General features: G+C 41.0%; 1 protein-coding gene across 1 annotated transcript in view; it reads left to right on the forward strand.

Annotated features, from left to right (window-relative positions):
* Positions 1-232: 232 nt before the first annotated feature.
* LOC118384223 (GDNF family receptor alpha-4-like) overlaps positions 233-21,030 on the forward strand; it is an 84,043-nt gene continuing 63,245 nt past the window's right edge. The window contains exons 1-2 of the mRNA XM_035770557.2: positions 233-500; positions 777-842. Coding sequence (XP_035626450.1) covers positions 800-842 — 43 coding nt within the window. The 5' untranslated portion in view covers positions 233-500; positions 777-799. The remainder of the gene's footprint in view (positions 501-776; positions 843-21,030) is intronic.

The raw sequence follows: 21,030 nt of genomic DNA on the forward strand, positions 1-21,030 counted from the left end.
AACACCTAGTATTAAAGTGCAGGGAAAATGTAATACATCTTGTTGAATTGAGTCAGACCATCTATTTTTGTGGTGTTCAGCCATCATTATCTGTCAGTTTCACCAAATTAGTAGTTATCTTCTTTTCCAGCTGGATCTGAGAACGACTGGGAAATAGTACAATATAACTTTACCTACATGCCTGTAGGCTTGTAGAGGCAATGTTATGTTGTGTGTGTTTTTTTTTACTCGAACATTGAACGTGTCACTGTCCCTAGAACCATTCCACTCTACGTAACCCGCTGTGCTCCCGCAAACCGCTCTGTGCTCCCTTATCCTAACCCAATTCGCTTATGCTCACCTACGTCGTTCTCAACAGTTCATCTATCCGACCACTCTCTCCTCGATTAACCAACAGCGAATACGTTCGGAGACGACACTCTTTCCGTGGAGAAAGAACAGCAGCGGGCAAACAAACTCTCACACACCGGACCCTACAGGTGTAGCCTAAATAACTTTCGGTGAGAATACCAGGTTTTCTTTTCGTTTTACATAACAATTACCCCGTAATTATTTGATTTATGTCCATGACATTTGATTAATCCATCCACATTTCGGGAAATTTACGGAATTCTGAAGAATGTTGCGAACAAGGATCGCACTTGTTCATCAATTCCTTTTTGTAACAATTTAGTCCACATGTAGGCAGGCCTATGCCACATGAGGATGTATTTGAGTGTAATTTCGAAGATGTGAGTGTAACGTTAGTGGTGGTTTACCTGGAATTATTTTAACAGAATCGTACGACATCGTAAATCAAATGGATCTTTGGGGAGTGTACCTATTTCATCTCGTATTCATTGGTGAGTACTGCCGTAAGATATGTTGTAATTAATTAATATTGATGGACCCGTTTCTTCCATTACACCTGTGTGTAACGGAAGAAGGCCGCCAGAAATTTGTCACTGAAAAATAATTTCGGCTGAAACTGTGCTAATGCCGGTTATTTATGAAATTATTTTGATGTGATATGAAAGTAAAGGGCTTTGTTTCTAGAACCATATCGCAATTGAGAATCAATTCACGTTTAGATGGAGTATTTGACTGTTTTGGCTGCCCGACGAAGTCAAGCTGTGAAAATAAGAAAGTCCTTGGACAAGTTGGCACCTTAAGAGTACATCTTAGGCTAGAAATAGCCTACATTTTAGTTGTAGGAAATTATGGTTTTGCCATCTAGAGAATGGGCTCCCGAGTGGCGCAGCAGTCTAAGGCACTACAGACCCTGGTTTGATTCCAGGCTGTATCACAACCGGCCGTGATTGGGGGTTCCATAGGGCGGCGCACAATTGGCCCAGCGTCGTCCGGGTTAGGTTTTGGCCGGGGTAGGCCGTCATTGTAAATAAGAATTTGTTCTTAACTGACTTGCTAGTTAAATAAAAAAAGAACAAATTAAAATGTGATTGCAATTGAAATGTATGCCACATTGAAAATCAATATGAGGTTGAAATTAAGTGGCTCACTAGCACTTCATAAGTGTTCTGATACCCAATAATCTGCATACACCCATTATGATTGGTCAATTTAAACATGTAGGCAATTATTGGAACTCATCAAAATTGTGTGCGTGTGTATATCAACTTGTCTGACAACATCAGCATTAAGCTAACCCCTGTGCACTGATTAAGAACCTTATGACAACACTTTGCTTAAAGCTAACAGGTATACTGCTTTATGACTTATTATAACATACTATATAATATGTCATGTCTATATGTTGTAAATGTCTCTCTATGTTGCACATTTTTTACTCAAAATGATTATTAGGCCTATGCCTAAATTAGTCAGGATAAATAAAGATGATAATAATGCATTTTCTATCCTCTGGAAGGTGTTCATATATGCTTACGACAAGTGTAAGAATGCATTATACCTGTCCACTATAAGTAAAGTGTTTACTTATATATTCAATACATTATGTAGGATGAACTGCTGCCTTTCCCCTCAGGAAAGGTGTTAGAACATTAATGAATTTAATGAAACAAGGCAATCAGTCTTGTCCCATCTAGCTGTATCATACACATGACAATGGATTGTATCCTACTAGAATCTAATCCTACTTTAAAATAGACTTCAATGCAGGGTGTAATTTTGTGTTGTATATTAGAGAAGGGTCAAGGTAAATGTGTTCCGGGGTCAATACCCTTCTAGGGGGGTCTGAGGGTATGCCCCCTCAGATAAAAAAAAAATTGCTGTGAAATGGTCGTTTCTGGTCAATTTGAAGGGGAAATACATCCCAAACTTCCCTGATAATTTGGTCAATATATCTCAACCACAACTGATATACCAATCATTTCTGTATTACTTTAAGTATTACTTTAAACTTTTGGTCTAACTCTTAACAGTTTAGAAAGTTGCAACCAAACACCTGCTTTGACTAAATTTAAATGTCATAACCCATTTAGCTTACTTGTGTACCCTTCAATCAAGTGCAGCGGGTTCAGACAGGAAACCGGAGTGTTGCATCAACTGATGGCATCAGCTGATATTGCACCAATTAGATTAATCAATCTAAGCTAATATGGCGGTTTTGCACACATATTCCCTGTCTGCTGCGCGCAAGCTATGCGCTGGTGTTCTTGGTGACATACTATTGCTGTAACATGCGTTACTCCCCATGCATGTCTGTTTTCTGCTTTCCCACAACTCACCCTAACCTCCAGCTGTTTGGGCTCTGCTTTTGTTTCGGTCAGGGGGATTGTTATACTGTACATTGCTCCCTGCCTGTATTATTATTATCTTAACAGGATGCATGCTCTGACAGTGAGCTTCTCCAAAGGAGCAGAGCCTAACGCCGAAGACTAACACATTGCATGTATTGTAATCTTTTCTAATCAAAGGTTCAACGTGGTGTTTTCTGTCTGAACCATACTTGGCATGTAATTGTTTTGGAGAGTGCCTATGAGAAAGTCAGTTCTGGTGACCTTTCTACTCCAAATTGAATGAACATAAGATGATGCTGCACCATTTAAAACATAATGTCCCCTTCAAAAGTGAACCTAACAACATTTTGGTCCATATTATCAGGCTGCTGTGTTATTTAGCAATGAGCATTATCACCTGTAACCCAATTTATGCAGCATAGTGGCTTCAAATTAATAGGCTGAAGCCCATCTGTGTTTGTGCAAATCATTAGCTAAATCAGTGCTTCCCAAACTTTTTCAGTCATGCCCCCTTTCATCATGGGGGAACATCCTGTCCAAAATAGGGAGGGTTGTCAAAAAAAATTGTTTTGGTTTGGGGAGGGTTGTGTGTTTTTTGGGGGGGCACAAGGGATGGTAGTGCGGTTTTCCCCTGGTTTACATTCGCTTTTTTGCAGGTTTTGCAATATCATTTCTTCCATCCTAGCCAAATTTCCTTATGTGCTTGCATGCGCCGCCTCTATATCAAGATGTTTTGGTACTTCCCTTATACAATATTGCTTTTCCGTGTGCTAACTTTTATTGTAAACTGGGTGGTTCGAGCCCTGAATTCTGATTGGCTGACAGCCGTGGCGTACCATGGGTATAATAACACATGTATTTTTACTTTGTATGCGTGTGCTCTAATTACATTGGTAACCAGTTTATAATAGCAATAAGGCACCTTGGGGGTTTGTGGTATATTGCCAATATACCACGGCAAAGAGCTGTGTCCAGGAACTCCGTGTTGCGTCGTGCATATGAACAGTCTTTAGCCATGGTATATTGGCCATATACCACACCCACTCGGGCCTTATTGCTTAAGTATGCCGCAGGTCAGTTTACTCTACCAGTCTAATGGTCTATCCTGCCCTCTATCCACCATTCATGGTGACAATAGCGGTAGGTGGATCGTTTTTTCCAGATCTGCAATAGGTTAACTAGCAATCATACCACACACAAAATAATTGAAGGCTGCATACATTTTTATATGAATCGACAAAAACAAATAGGAATAGCTGATAGAACAAATAGGAATAGCTGATAGGCAGCAGAGAGGCCAGGTGCATCATTGTGCATGAAGGAACAGGGAAGACATGAGACACACAGCTCAAAATTTGATTTGGATCAATTGTGGGCCTACTTTCGACAGTTTATATGGTCTAGAAAGGCACAGTAGCAGGCCAGTCTGGCTATATTTTTTTAAACTTCTGATACTTCATCATTCTCCTCTGTCGGTCCTATAATAATGTTGGCCACATACTGCATGCTCCCGGCAGGTCCAGGTATTCAGGAAAGCTTAACTCATGCTCTGCCTCTTCTCCAATCCGAGCAGCTAACTTTTTAAACGCATTACCTTTTATATATGTCATAAACACAACCAGTCACGATGTTTTCATCTGATTAGGCTACTTCAAAAGTCTCCTGTAGGCATGCACACGTTCATCCAAAATATACCGATTATATGAATGATAATGAACTTCCACAGGGTGGTGAAAGTGCACAGTGATGAGGTTGATGGTCCTTTCTATAAATATCGAGGGTCTTATTTTGGCTGTCTGTCATAACCTACACCCTGAATTTGCGCTCCAGCACCATTCTTTCACGCCTTGCGCGCCTGCTGCTGAGGAGAGAGAGAGAGAGAGAGAGAGAGAGAGAGAGAGAGAGAGAGAGAGAGAGAGAGAGAGAGAGAGAGAGAGAGAGAGAGAGAGAGAGAGAGAGAGAGAGAGAGAGAGAGAGAGAGAGAGAGAGAGAGAGAGAGAGAGAGAGAGAGAGAGAGAGAGAGAGAGAGAGAGAGAGAGAGAGAGAGAGAGAGAGAGAGAGAGAGAGAGAGAGAGAGAGAGAGAGAGAGAGAGAGAGAGAGAGAGAGAGAGAGAGAGAGAGAGAGAGAGAGAGATTAGAGGAGCCTTGGCCTAAGCTACTGTTGATTGTGAAGATGTAGGCCTTTTTCTTGGAAGTAAAACAAAAGTTAGAGGAAAAGGATGATGCGCATAGTGAAAAGCCTACAAGGGAAATGTAATAGAAGTTTTAATATTGTACTGGACTAAGATGAGAAGAATGTAGGCTACTGAGCAACTCCCTATTCAGGTAGGATGCAATTTTGAAATGTACATTTATTTATAATAATGTGTATTATCATTATTATTATTGTATATCATTATTAATTATTGTAAGCCTATTTATTAATCGAAACAAGTTCCACACCAGTGTGTGGTTTAATTCTGTTTGAGACATTTTCATTGGCTAATTGAAATGTTTAATTGTGTGCTCCTTATTTAGTTTATGATAAGCTAAGTAGGTATGTTGTAAAATAAATAGCATTAGCCTTTCTGTCATTGGTTGGGTATGATAGGGTCTTGTCTTTGTTGGTAATTACTGCAATATTGCCTTCTCAAAACTTTTGTGAAGGTTTAAACCAAGTGTAATGCAACTGTAATGCTGTGTTTGCAGCAAAACTGTATTAATAGCCTGCTTGTATTGTTTCATAAGAAATGGCTTGACTTACTTTTGCTATTACCCAAATAAAGTTTGGAAACTTTTGTCAAGGTTTGGTGTGGTGTGGCTATTATTAAACTTTAGCTACTGCAAGCCTACGATAACGAAGACAATGTGCACCGACGCTCCAACTTACTCCAACAGTTGAACTTGAGGTTAGGAAGAATGTTTCAGGCCTATCAGAGTTAATCCTATAATCAAAACATATACCAAATAGTCTGATAGACAATTAATGAATAAGCCTCCTCTATATCTGCATATCAGACGCAGTAGCCATGACATAAAGAAATACATGTCGGTCTCATAGCATGCCGCCGGTATATCTCTATCTCTCTGGGGCTAGGCCGACGATTCTCTTTCTTTATATAAGATATATACAGTACCAGTCCAAAGTTTGGACACACCTACTCATTCAATGGTTTTTCTTTATTTGGACTATTTTCTACATTGTACAATATTAGTGAAGACATCAAAACTATGAAATAACACATGGAATCCTGTAGTAACCAAAAAAGTGTTAAACAAATTAAAATATATTTTAGATTCTTCAAAGTAACCACCCTTTGCCTTGATGACAGCTTTGCACACTTGGCATTCTCTCAACCAGCTTCATCTGGAATGCTTTTCCAACAGTCTTGAAGGAGTTCCCACATATGCTGAGCACTTGTTGGCTGCATTTCCTTCACTCTGCGTTCCAACTCATCCCAAACCATCTCAATTGGGTTGAGGTTGGGTGATTGTGGAGGCCAGGTCATCTAATGCAGCGCTCCATCACTCTCCTTCTTGGTCAAATAGCCCTTACACAGGCTGGAGGTGTGTTGATTCATTGTCCTGTTGAAAAACAAATTATAGTCCCACTAAGTGCAAACCAGATGGGATGGCATATCCCTGCAGAATGCTGTGGTAGTCATGCTGGTTAAGTGTGCCTTGAATTCTAAATAAATCAATAACAGTGTCACCAGAAAAGCACCCCCACACCATCACACCCCCTACCCCATGTTTCCCAGTCATCTGTTCACCTACTCGCAAAGACACAGAGGTTGGAACCAAAAATCTTAAGTTTGGACTCATCAAACCAAAGGACAGATTTCCACCGGTCTAATGTCATGTTTCTTGGACCAAGCAAGTCTCTTCTTCTAATCATTTAGTAGTGGTTTCTTTGCAGCAATTCGACAATGAAGGCCTGATTCACTCAGTCTCCTCTGATCAGTTGATGTTGAGATGTGTCTGTTACTTGAACTCTGTGAAGCATTTATTTGGGCTGCTAACTCTAATTAACTTATCCTCTGCAGCAGAGGTAACTGGGTCTTCCTTTCCTGTGGTGGTCCTCATGAGAGCCAGTTTCATCATAGCGCTTGATGGGTTTTGCGATTGCACTTGAAGAAACTTTCAAAGTCCTTGAAATGTTCCGTATTGCCTGACCATCATGGCTTAAAGTACTGATGGACTGTTGTTTCTCTTTGCTTATTTGAGCTGTTCTTGCCATAATATGGACTTGGTCTTTCACCAAATAGGGCTATCTTCTGTATACCACCCCTACCTTGTCACAGCACAACTGATTGGCTCAAACGCATTAAGTTAGGTCTAGGGTCCTTTTTTCTCAATTTCCACCTGACTGACGTGCCCGATGTAAACTGCTTGTTGCTCAGGCCCTGAAGTCAGGATATGCATGTAATTGGTACCATTGGAAAGAACACATTCTGGCGGTTGTAGAAATGTAGAAATAATGTAGGAGGCTATAACACAATAAATATGGTAGGAGGAACTCCAAAGAAAAACCAACCAGAATGTTTTTTTTTGTTTGAGAGCCCATGCTCTTACAATGGAAAGTACAGGGAAATAATGAATTCTATCTCCAAGGATACAATTCCTATGGCTTTCACAGGGTGTCAGCAGTATATGTCCAGGTTTGTAACTTCCAAAACGAATGAGATAGAACAGTTTTAGTACAGGGACACAGTCTTGGAAATTCGTGTATGCACGCGCGATGAAGACAGAACGCACCTGCTAAAATTGGTTTCCTATTGAACATACTTCTTTCCGTAAGAAATATTATAGTTTGATTACATTTTAGGGTATCTGAGGAGTCAATAAAAATGTTTAGGGGTAGATTATCAGATTCCTATCTCTGCATGTTGAACGAGTGGATTACTCAAATCGATGGTGCCAACTAAACCGACTTTTTGGGATATAACAAAACGACACTACATGTTATAGCTGGGACCCTTTGGATGACAAATCAGAGGAAGATTTTCGAAAAGTAAGTGAATGTTTAATCGCTATTTCTGAATTTATGAAACCTGTGCTGGTGGAAAAATATTTTGTTGTTGAGCGCCGTCCCCAAACAATCGCATGGCATGCTTTCGCTCTAATGGCTACTGTAAATCGGACAGTGCAGTTAGATTAACAATCATTTAAGCTTTCAACCGATATAAGACACTTGTATGTACATAAATGTTTAATATCCATCATTTTTATGATTATTTATTTGAATTTCGCACCCTCCAGTTTCACCGGAAGTTGGGACACCTAGCCCTAAGAAGTTTTGTTAAGAAGGAAAGATATTCCACAAAATCAACTTTTAACAAGGCACACCTGTTAATTGAAATTCATTCCAGGTGACTACCTCATGAAGCTGGTTGAGAGAATGCCAAGAATGCCTTGATGACAGCTTTGCACAAAGGGTGGCTACTTTGAAGCATCTGAAATATAAAATATATAATTTTATTTGATTTACACTTTTTTGGTTATTGCATGATTCCTTCCATATGTGTTATTTCCTTGTTTTGATGTCTTCACTATTATTCTACAATGTAGAAAATAGTCAAATAAAGACAAACCCTTGAATGAGTGGGTGTGTCCAAACGTTTGACTGGTAATGATACAGTATATATATGATATATATATTAATATCATACAGTGTACACCCCCACCTGGCATTCCACCTGGGTGAGCCTGACGGGCCCGGTAGAAGCCCGACGAGCCAGCTAAGGCGTGGGAGCCCGATGATCCGGCTGAGACGTGAACGCCTAACAATCCCGCTGAGGCGTGGGAGCCTGATGAGCCGGGTGAGGCGTGGGATCCCCATGAGCCGGCTGAGGCATGACGTGAGATGGGAGCCTGCCGAGCCAACCGAGGAAACCTCTCGAGCCAGCTAAGGCGTGGAAGCCCGACGAGCCAGCTGAGGCACCCCCAGCTGAAGCACCCCCCTGATGCTTCACATTGTGTGGTCAGCATTCTGTAAGGACAGACGCTTGGAGACGAGATGCGACGGGAGCGGGAGCAGGCATGACAGAAATGTTTTTATGCAGATTTTAGAATATTCGCATGAAAATCTGTTGCTAATTTGATGGACACCTATAGACACCCTAAAGACTCTGGCAAGTGCACTAGTTCAGTGTCACTTTGATTATGCCTGCACACCATGGTGTACCAGCAGCCCAAAACATCTAAAGAATAAGCTACAGACTAAGGTTGAATATTTTTCCAGTATATTACAAATGTTCCATCCCGAGAATAATAGCTTTTCCCCCAGGTAACCCGGTATTTCCCACATAAACCAGAAGGGTCATTCTGAAGCAGGGTTTCAAACTCATTCCATGGTGGGCCGAGTGTCTGCAGGTTTTTCTTTTTTTCTTTCAATTAAAACCTAGACAACCAGGTGAGGGGAGTTCCTTACTAATTAGTGACCTTAATTCATCAATGAAGTACAAAGGTGGAGTGAAAACCCACAGACACTCGGCCCTCCATGGAATGAGTTTAGCAAGGTTGATATTGGTCGGTCCCTGGATGGGAGACCAGATGCTGCTGGAAGTGGTGTTGGAGGGCCAGTAGGAGACACTCTTTCCTCTGCTCAAAAAAATAATAAAAAGATGCCAATGCCCCAGGGCAGTGATCGGGTATATTGCGCTGTGTAGGGTGCCGTCTTTCGGAAGTAGGGGTGTTAACCCCTGTGTCCTGGCTAATCTGGCGCTCATACCATCATGGCCACGTAATCATCCCCAGCTTCCAATTGGCTCATTCACCCCCCCATGTTATTATTCCTCAGGTTGTTGCTGTAAATGAGAATGTGTTCTCAGTCAACTGGTAAAATGAGGGTTCAATTGAAATAAAACATTACGCATGACAGAAAAACCCATAGATGTAGCTATGTTAAAAGATAAGGTGACCCCTGGAAGCCAGGTGGAGATGTGTAAATTAAACACACATACAGTGCATTCGGAAAGTATTCAGACCCCATGACTTTTTGTTACGTTACAGCCTTATTCTAAAATGGGTTAAATTGCCCCCCCACCAATCTACACACAATACCACATGATTACAAAGCAAAAACAGGTTTCAGAATTTTTGGCAAATTCATAAAAAATAAAGAAAAATATCACATTTACATAAGTATTCAGACCCTTTACTCAGTACTTTGTTGAAGCACCTTTGGCAGCGATTACAGCCTCGAGTCTTCTTGGGTATGACGCGACAAGCTTGGCACACCTGTATTTGGGGAGTTTCTCCTATTCTTCTCTGCAGATCCTCTCAAGCTCTGTCTGGTTGGATGGGGAGCGTTGCTGCACAGCTATTTTCAGGTCTCTCCAGAGATGTTCGATCAGTTTCAAGTCCAAACTTCTTCCATTTAAGAATGATTGAGGCTACTGTGTTCTTGGGGACTTTCAATGCTGCAGAGATGTTTCGGTACCCCTCCCCAGATCTGTGCCTTGACACAATCATGTGTTGGAGCTCTATGAACAATTCCTTCGACCTCATGGCTTGGTTTTTGCTCTGACATGCACTGTCAACTGTGGGACATTATATAGACAGTGCTGTGCCTTTCCAAATCATGTCCAATCAATTGAATTTACCACAAGTGTACTCAAATCAAGTTGTTTAAACATCTCAAGGATGATCATTGGAAAGAGGATGCACCTGAGCTCAATTTCAAGTCTCCAATCAAAGGGGCTAAATACTTATGTAGATATCTGTTTTTATCTTTAATACATTTGCAACAAAAAAAAACTGTTTTTGCTTTGTCATTATGGGGTATTGTGGGGTATTGTGTGTAGATTGATGAGGGGAAAAAATGATTTTATCAATTTTAGAATAAGGCTGTAACGTAACAAAATGTGGAAAAAGTCAAGGGGTCTGAATACTTTCCGAACGCACTGTATTACTGTAGCATATGCTGCAGCAAATGTAGGGCCCAAAATGGAAAGAAGTCCACAACTTTATTGTGTAATCCCGGTAACGTTTTACATTATTTGTGTATATATTTTTTTTAACTGACAAATAAAATCAATTAGTCCAAATTGTGCAGTGGCAATTTGTTGAAAGGAAAGAAACATATTTTACAAAACACCACAACCATGATATTGAAGTGCCTGAAGCTCGAGTGTTTTGGTTTTGTTTATTGGTTATGTGGTGCGTTGGCACAGAAACCTGTTTGTGGATAATATCCATCAAAATGTTGAAAATCAGATTTCCCCCTAGCTGATCATTGTCTGCAACCGGCTCTGATCGTGAACTAATGAAACAGGCAGGGAGAGTGAGCTCCTCTGTGGTGGTCGGCGAACCCTCAACCTTCTGGCCCATAGCCCTGTGTTGCATCAACTCTGCCACAAAAGTGAAGTACATATCCACATTTATAAACCCAGTTATTGTTATTTGTAGTCGTACAATTCTTTTTAGTTACTTTTATGAGGGGGGATGGTGTTACATTTATTTTACAGTACAAGGGGATGGGTCATGTGAAAATATTTTTGTAATTACAACCCAGTGGGCTACCCAAGAGGAAACGCCAGCGTTACAGAGTGTGATTAAGGGTGAAAACCAGCCACCTCTTCCATCCATTCAACTGGCGAATGTAGTCACTTGATAGTAAGATAGATGACCTCTGATTGCGAATTCACTACCAACGGGACTCTCGGAATTGCAATATTCTTTACTTTTCAGAAACATAGCTCTTAGATAAGATAACCCCCACTGCTATCCAACTCGATGGATTTTCCATTCACCGGGCGGACAGGACATTGGAGTCTGGGAAATCGAGGGGGGGAGTGATTTAAAAAAATAAAAAAAAACTTTATTTAACTTGGCAAGTCAGTACATTTGTAACTAGTACTTAAGTAGTTTTCTGACCAGATACTTATTTTCTCTTAATTGAGTAGTTTCTTAAGAGGGCTACTTTTACTTAAGTAGAGGTTTTCAGGGGGGGGACAGCAATTTATTTTTAAAATATTTTTTATTTTACCTTAATTTTACCTTTATTTTACCAGGCAAGTGAGTTAAGAACAAATTCTTATTTTCAATGACAGCCTAGGAACAGTGGGTTAACTGCCTGTTCAGGGGCAGAACGACAGATTTGTACCTTGTCAGCTCGGGGATTTGAACTTGCAACCTTTCGGTTTCTAGTCCAACGCTCTAACAACTAGGCTACCCTGCCGCCCCCCTGGAACTTACGCACCACAATGTACTGTATATTTGTACGCCTGGTCTAACTTCCACAATTTACTGGTACTGCCGCTGCATTGAACAATGTATATACTCTTTTTTCTACTGTGTTATTGACTTGTTTATTGTTTACTCCATGTGTAACTTTGTTGTTGTCTGTTCACACTGCTATACTTTATCTTGGCCAGATCGCAGTTGTAAATGAGAACTTGTTCTCAACTAGCCTACCTGGTTAAATAAAGCTGGGGGAAAAAAAGAAAAAAAACCTGTTGGCCTGATCATTTCACATATATCAGAGCAACAGTTGTAGTACAGAAACGGTGACGCATTCCCCCATATGAATCATTTCAGACAATGCTTCGGCATCGTTGCTGAATGACAGACAATCCTTATGATTGGATCAAGTCGCTATTGATTTTGTGTCTCTGAAGTGTGCGAGTGAGAAAGGAGAGTCTCATGTTGTAAGCTATCTATTAGACAAGACAACACTGACATGTTAATCCTGACCTAATGTTAATATTATTATGGTTATTGACACGGCCATAATACCAGAGTTGATGATTCCTATCTGAATTCGGACCCTGGTATTCCCAGCTCATCAACAGGGGGCTAACATGAGAATAGACATTTGCAATATAGCCTGCATCAGTATTGATATTATCTTCAGCAACTCGAGGACTGTCTTCTTTAGAGAAATGTAGAGGTTGGAGGTGAGGAATTCCGAACTGAAATGAATACAGATATGCATTGAGAATCATAACATAATATGATTTAATGTCCATTCAATTGGCATAAGGTAGAGAGTATGTCTGTTTAAGTCAATTGGATTGTTTTCCATTTTCTTCTCTGAAAACCGAAGGTCAATGGTCTTAAAATCCTTGAAACGAACCACGTCATCTACAGTAATTATGCGCAGTCGCTAGTTAGTTCCATTGGGGTTAGCGCATACTAGCCTTTGAATTAGATTTTGAATCCAGGGTAGGGCAGAAGTGATGTATAATTAAGGGGTTTGGGGCTTTTGTCGATAACAGTTGGATCTTGCTGGTATATATCCATAACTGTAGCTTTACCTCAACAGAAGCATATTGATGCAATGTTCCAGCTTACGTATTCAATCATTGTCTTTCGTTTTCACAGTAGCTTGCAGTATTTAATGTGTTGGGATTTACAATGGCTCATTTCTGAAGTAATTTCAGTCTGTGTTGTTGAGCCATCTGTCCTACCTAATTGAGCAAATTCAATACTCCAGATCAACGAAGGCACAGTGTAGATAGATCACCTCCTATGTAGACGACCTTATGCATTTATATGGCCTACTGACGAGGCAGCAGTGCGGTTGATGTGGATTGAGGTTCAACTCGCATAATAATCTCAATCTTTAGATAGAACATCCTGTTTGATCAAACTGCCAGTGGTGGGAAAAGTACCCAATTGTCATACTTGAGTAAAAGTCAAGATACCTTAATAGAAAATGAGTCAAGTAAAAGTGAAAGTCGCCCAGTACAATACTACCTGAGTAAAAGTATTTGGTTTTAAATATACTTAAGTATCAAAAGTTAAAGTAATAGCTAAAATATACTTAAGTGTCAAAAGTAAAAGTATAAATAATTTCAAATTCCTTATTCTAAGCAAATTATATGGCACCATTTTCTTGTTTAAAAAAAATGATTTACGGATAGCCATGGGCATACTCCAACACTTCATATAAAAGCGAAGTATGTGTTCAACGAGTCCGCCAGATCAGAGGCAGTAGGGATGACCATGGATGTTTTCTTGAAAAGTGTGTGAATTAGACCATTTTCCTGTCCTGCTCAGCATTCAAAATGTAACGAGTACTTTTGGGTGTCATGGTAAATGTATGGAGTAAAAAGTTCAGATATCCCCCCAAAAAATACTTAAGTAAAAATACTTGAAAATACTACTTAATTTCTTTACACCACTGCAAACTGCTCCCATTGCACATTGCTAACACTGGGGATTCAAAATGATGGCAATTTCCAAGTCTGCACATGGTGGTGCAATAAAAGGGTACATACTGTACTAAAGGAAACACTGGGTCTTGGATTGTAAGAAATAAGCCCACAGATATTCAGATATTTCCAATTCCATGGAGAGCATTGTGTGCATTTAGGTTGATGGTTAAAGACAGCCAATTTCAGCTCTAGGATATTATTCTAACTTTATAATGCACCGATAGAAAATATAATGTCAACCACACTAGAGTGCATACTTTATCTCAGGTTGCTGTAAACCTCAGTGATTACTCATTAAGGCCAGTGGTGAAAGTAAGGCAGTATGGTCCAGTACGGTGTCCCGGCAAAATAAAAAGTGAAATGCCAGCCTATCACAATTAATACAACATGCCCAAAAAACTATAGTCTATTACAACATTATTTAACATTACTGCATAGCCGCATGAAAAATGTTTTGACAGGAAACCGGGTGGTATACGCTCAAAATTGTGTTGTGGTTTGAGTACACATACATTTTGTCAAGGCAGAGATGGGTTGCGGAGACGCTTGCAGACAAGGCAGAGATGGGTGGCCAAGACCGAGGCGCGCGTGGACAAACAAGTGTAGGCCTAATGACAATCGCAGAATGCCATTACAATACAAGTAAGGGTTTTGTAACTGATGTCTCTTTCCACTCAAATTGCAGGTGCACAGTGCAATGTTGGGGTTTGTTGTTGGGGTTTGGATGGTGAAATTATTTTGTGAGTGGACGAATGTGCGCGGGTAGCCTACAGGAGCCCCAGTCAGCAATGAAGAATCGGTCCCGGAAACGGCCCTATTTATTGAATGGGCCCTATTTATTGAATGGGTCCTATTTATTGAATGGGCCCTATTTATTGAATGGGCCCTATTTATTGAATGGGCCCTATTTATTGAATGGGCCCTATTTATTGAAACGGCACGGAATCAGGTGTCGGACTCGGCCCGGAATTAAAATGAATGACACCCAGAATCGGCCCAAGTACATCTGGCCGTTTCCATCTACCAGAATTCAGCCGACTTTAATGCAAATTTAAATAAATGTATACAAAATTACACGATTGAGTATTTTTAAATATTACTATTATACATTTCATACATGCAAATTATACCCATCCACAAAAAAACATTTTGTCTTGGAGGAAACATCATGCACCTGGTGACCGTGTCAGCGTGCATATGCTCCTAGCCCGCCACAGGAGTCGCTACTGCACGATAGGACAAGGATATCACGGCCGGCCAAACCCTCATGGGTCTTCTGGTCGTGGCCGGCACGGGTCTCGAACCAGCATCTGCAAAAATGCAGTTTGCACTGAGATGCAGTGTCTTAGACCGCTGCGCAACTCGGGAAGTTCCAGCCACAAAGTTTTTAATGCTTATCAGTTGCCTTGCACAAAGTATCAAAATGCTAAAATACTCCACAGGACTCTTAAAGAATTTAATTTAAATGTTAATTGTATTTTTTTTATCACAGAAACAAATTAGGAAAATATGGAAAAATAAATAATGACATTTTAATTATATAAAGCAGCCCGTGTAATTTATTTTATTTATTTAACCTTTATTTAACAAGGCAAGTCAGTTAAGAACAAATTCTTATTTACAATGACGGCCTACCAAAAGGCAAAAGGCCTCCTGCGGGGACGGGGGCCTGGGATTAAAATAAATAAATAAATACAATATAAATATAGGACAAAACGTATAATGACAATTCTTTGATCCACCTCTACGCAGACGACACCATTCTGTATACATCTGGCCCTTCTTTGGACACTGTGAACCTTTTAGGGTTAGGGGGCAGCATTTTCACTTTGGATGAATTGTGTTCCCATAGTGAACTGCCTCCTACTCCCAGATGCTAATATATGCAAATTATTATTACTATTGGATATAAAACACTCTGAAGTTTCTAAAACAGTTTGAATTATGTATTTGAGTATAACAGAACTCATTGGGCAGGCAAACTTCCAAACAGGAAGTGGAAATTCTGGGGCTGGTTGATTTTCAACTCATCGCCTATTCACATCCAAATAAGATATGGATCTGTTCGCACTTCCTACGCCTTCCGCTAGATGTCAACAGTCAGTAGAACGTGGATTGAAGCCTCTAGTGTGATGTGGGACCGGATGGCAGCTATTTGAGTCTCTGGTCTGGCAGAATGCCAGTTCCTGGTTATGCACAGTTCTTATTATATTGCCTTGCGTTCCATTACTCTGTCGACAAAAACGAATGCTGCGGTTGGAATGTTATTGGATATATATGATAATAACATCCTGAAGATTCTCTACTTAGTTTGACCAGTTTATTCGAACTGGAATATAACTTTTTGAAGCTTTCGTCCGAGTTCGCCTGGACTGGCGCCAGCTTTTAATGGACAATATCGAACAAAACAATGATTTATTGCGGAACTAGGATTCCTTGCACTGCATTCTGATGAAAGATCATCAAAGGTAAGGGAATATTTATGATGTAATTTCGTTAGCATTTTATTGCATGACATTAGTATTTGATACATCAGAAAAGCAGAACTGAATATTTGGTACAGAAACCTTTGTTTGCAATTACAGAGATCATACATTTCCTGTAGTTCTTGACCAGGTTTGCACACACTGCAGCAGAGATTTTGGCCCACTCCTCCATACAGACCTTCTCCAGATCCTTCAGGTTTCGGGGCTGTCGCTGGGCCATACGGACTTTCAGCTCCCTCCAAAGATGTTCTATTGGGTTCAGGTCTGGAGACTGGCTAGGCCACTCCAGGACCTTGAGATGCTTCGTACAGAGCCACTCCTTAGTTGCCCTGGTTGTGTGTTTTGGGTCATTGTCATGCTGGAAGACCCAGCTACGACCCATCTTCAATGCACTTACTGAGGGAAGGAGGTTGTTGGCCAAGATCTCGCGATACATGGACCCATCCATCCTCCCCTCAATACGGTGCAGTCATCCTGTCCCCTTTGCAGAAAAGCATCCCCAAAGAATGATGTTTCCACCTCCATGCTTCACGGTTGGGATGGTATTCTTGGGGTTGTACTCATCCTTCTTCTTCCTCCAAACACGGTGAGTGGAGTTTAGACCAAAAAGCTATATTTTTGTCTCATCAGACCACATGACCTTCTCCCATTCCTCCTCTGGATCATCCAGATGGTCATTTGCAAACTTCAGACGGGCCTGGCTTGAGCAGGGGGACCTTGCGTGCGCTGCAGGATTTTAATCCATGATGGCGTAGTGTGTTACTAATGGTTTTCTTTGAGATTATGGTCCCAGCTCTCTTCAGGTCATTGACCAGGTCCTGCCGTGTAGTTCTGGGCTGATCCCTCACCTTCCTCATGATCATTGATGCCCCACGAGGTGAGTTCTTGCATGGAGCCCCAGACCTAGGGTGATTGACCGACATCTTGAACTTCTTCCATCTTCTAATAATTGCGCCAACAGTTGTTGCCTTCTCACCAAGCTGCTTGCCTATTGTCCTGTAGCCCAGCCTTGTGCAGGTCTACAATTTTACCCTAATGTCCTTACACAGCTCTCTGGTCTTGGCCATTGTGGAGAGGTTGGAGTCTGTTTGATTGAGTGTGTGGACAGGTGTCTTTTATACAAGTAACGAGTTCAAACAGGTGCAGTTAATACAGGTAATGAGTGGAGAACAGGAGGGATCCTTAAATAAAAACCAACAGGTCTGTGAGAGCCGGAATTCTTACTGGTTGGTAGGTGATCAAATACTGATGTCATGCAATAAAATGCAAATTAATTACTTAAAAATCATACAATGTGATTTTCTGGATTTCCGTCTTTCACAGTTGAAGTGTACCTATGATAAAAATGACAGACCTCTACATGTTTTGTAAGTAGGGAAACCTGCAAAATCAGCAATGTATCAAATACTTGTTCTCCCCACTGTAGTTCGTTGGTAATGTGGACACCAAGGAACTTGAAACTCTCGACCTCCTCCACTACTGCCCCGTCGATGTTAATGGGGGCCTGTTCAGCCCGCCTTTTCCTGTAGTCCACGATCAGAGAAACTGTTTTTCAATTTTAGTTGCAGTTGAGTTGCTAACATTATTTGTTGGGGGTGGTGTTACATGAAACACTTCAGACGCAATTAGCTAGTTATATCAACTAGAGTTGCAACAAAGTGGTCCAGTGTCTAACGCTAGCCAAGTCAACAAGTCATGACAGGTTAACGTTACCTCAGGCTCCATTGCTTTGACTTTGCGCCGCCTCCTCCAATCACTCCAAAGTAAGCAATGTTGATAATGGTCGGTCGGTAGCACCTACACTAAATCCATATCATAACAGACACTAGCTATAATTGTTGTATTCCCTCTGCATAAAGGCGCATGCAAACAAAAAGCACTGCAAGTGGTAGCCTAGCAACAAGAACCATGTATTTTCTGCTGTGGAGTTCATTTTTTTATTTGGGTGCCACAAATGAGTGTGTAAACGGTGTGTGGTCTAACTCAGTGGTTCGCTAGGCGGTGTGTGGTCTAAACTGTGGTGCGCGAGGCGGGAACTTATGATGTCCTTCTGGACAGACTGGAGAGGTGGGTTGGCCTCTCCAGTCCAGTTCTAAATTGGTTTTGGACCTATATAACTGGTCAAGTGTTTGTCACCCAACATAACGCAGAGAAAATATATATCACGTAGCGTTCCACAAGGTTTGATTTTGGGTCTGGTACTGTTCAGTTTATAGTATATGTTACCCCTTGGCAGCGTTATCAGAAAGCACAGCATTGATATTCACTGCTACGCAGACGATACACAACTTTACATTTCTGTGTTACCAGAGGATAAATTATTAGACTGTATTAGTGATTTAAATACTTGAATGGCTCACAACTTCCTCCAGCTAAATCAAGACAAGACCAACGTACTTATTATTGGAGCCAAAGCACAGAGAGAGAATCTAGTTGCACATTTTTTTTCATATGCAATAAAGATAAAACACCAGGTAAAAAGCCTAGGTGTTATTTTAGATTCTGAACTAAATTTCAAATCACACATTAGGAACGTGACCAAAATAGCTTTTTGCCACCTAAGGAACATTGGCCAAGGTGCGGTTGTTTCTCTCTGACTGACACAGAGAGACTCATCCATGCTTTTATTACAAGCAGGCGTGACTACTGTAATGCTCTCCTGTCTGGTCTACCCAATAAAGCCATTGGTCAACTGCAAAACATACAGAATGCTGCAGCAAGGTTACTGACCAAGACATTACACTGGTTTTAAGGTCTCTGAACTAGCTGCTTGTGGGTTTTAGAATACATTTTATGATTCTTCTATTGGTTTTTAAATCAATTTTTATTGAATTTCTTTATTTCACCTTTATTTAACCAGGTAGGCCAGTTGAGAACAAGTTCTCATTTACAACTGCGACCTGGCCAAGATAAAGCAAATCAGTGCGACAAAAACAACAACACATGGGATAAACAAACGTATAGTCAATAACGCAATAGAAAAATCGGTATACAGTGTGTGCAAATGAAGTAAGGAGGTAAGGCAATAAATAGGACATAGTAGAGAAGTAATTACAATTTAGCAACTAACACTGGAGTGATAGATGTACAGATGAGGATGTGCAAGTAGAAATACTGGTGCGCAAAATCAGGTAGGTAGTTGGTTGGATGGGAAATTTACAGATGGGTTGTGTACAGCTGCAGCAATCGGTAAGCTGCTCTGGCAGCTGATGCTTAAAACTAGTGAGGGAGACATAAGTCTCCAACTTCAGTGATTTTTGCAATTCGTTCTAGTCATTGGCAGCAGATAACTGTAAGGAAAGGCGCCCAAAGGAGGTGTTGGCTTTGGGGATGACCAGTGAAATATACCTGCTGGAGCGTGTGCTATGGGTGGGTGTAGCTATGCTGACCAGTGAGCTGAGATAAGGCAGAGCTTTACCTAGCAAAGACTTATAGATGACCTGGAGCAAGTGGGTTTGGCGATGAGTATGTAGCGAGGAATAGCCAACGAGAGCATACAGGTCGCAGTGGTGGGTAGTATACGGGGCTTTGGTGACAAAACGGAGGGCATTGTGATAGACTGCATCCAATTTGCTGAGTAGAGTGTTGGAGGCTATTTTGTAAATGACATAGCTGATGTCAAGGATTGGTGAGATAGTCAGTTTTACGAGGGTATGTTTGGCAGCATGAGTGAAGAAGGGTTTGTTGTGAAATAGAAGGCCGATTCTAGATTTAATTTTGGATTGGAGGTGCTTAATATGAGTCTGGTAAGAGAGTTTACAGTCTAGCCAGACACCTAGGTATTTGTAGTTGTCCACATATTCTAAGTCAGAACCGTCCAGAGTAGTGATGCTAGCCGGGCGGGCGGGTGTGGGCAGCGATCGGTTGAAGAGCATGCATTTTGTTCTACTAGAATTTAAGAGCAGTTGGAGGCCACGGAAGGAGTGTTGTATAGCATTGAAGCTCATTTGGAGGTTTGTTAATTAAGGGCTTGTAGTAAACATTTCACGGTAAAGTCTACACTTGTTGTATTCGGCGCATGTGACAAATAAAGTTTGCTTTGAATTATGCCCCTATACGCCACAAATGGAGCAGATGGAGAGTGATATCAGTGAAGACCATAACTCGCTGTATTAACCTGAGAGCTCAGAATCAGAATCACAGTGTGCACCAGTAAATACTATCAATCACTTTAGGGAAGCGGGCTGGTGTTCCCGAAAATGGAGATAGAGCAGGCCATTCAACAGCGAATTCAAAGATACACCCATTCATAAAGGGAATCTGAGTGGAATTGTTTTTCCACTGATTTTTTAAAACCCGTTTCAATGGATGTGCTACCTTGTCCCTGTCCTGCTGTATCGACTCGCTCTCAACCTATGAATGCTCAGCTATGACAAGCTATCTGACATTTGCTCCTGAGGTGTTGAACTGTTGCACCCTCTATAACCACTGTGTAACGATCTTCTTCATCTGATGAGGAGTGTGAAAGATCGGACCAAAACGCAGCGTGGTAAGTGTCCATTTTAATCAAATATAACTGAATACAAAATAACCAAAGTGAAACAATGAAAATCGAAACAGTTCTGTGTGGTGACACAGAAAACAACTACCCACAACCCATAGTGGGAAAACAGGCTGCCTAAGTATGGATCTCAATCAGAGACAACGATTGACAGCTGCCTCTGACTGGGAACCATACCAGGCCAAACACATAGAAATCTA

This window comes from Oncorhynchus keta, chromosome 5, assembly GCF_023373465.1.
Source record: "Oncorhynchus keta strain PuntledgeMale-10-30-2019 chromosome 5, Oket_V2, whole genome shotgun sequence".
NCBI lineage: Eukaryota > Metazoa > Chordata > Actinopteri > Salmoniformes > Salmonidae > Oncorhynchus > Oncorhynchus keta.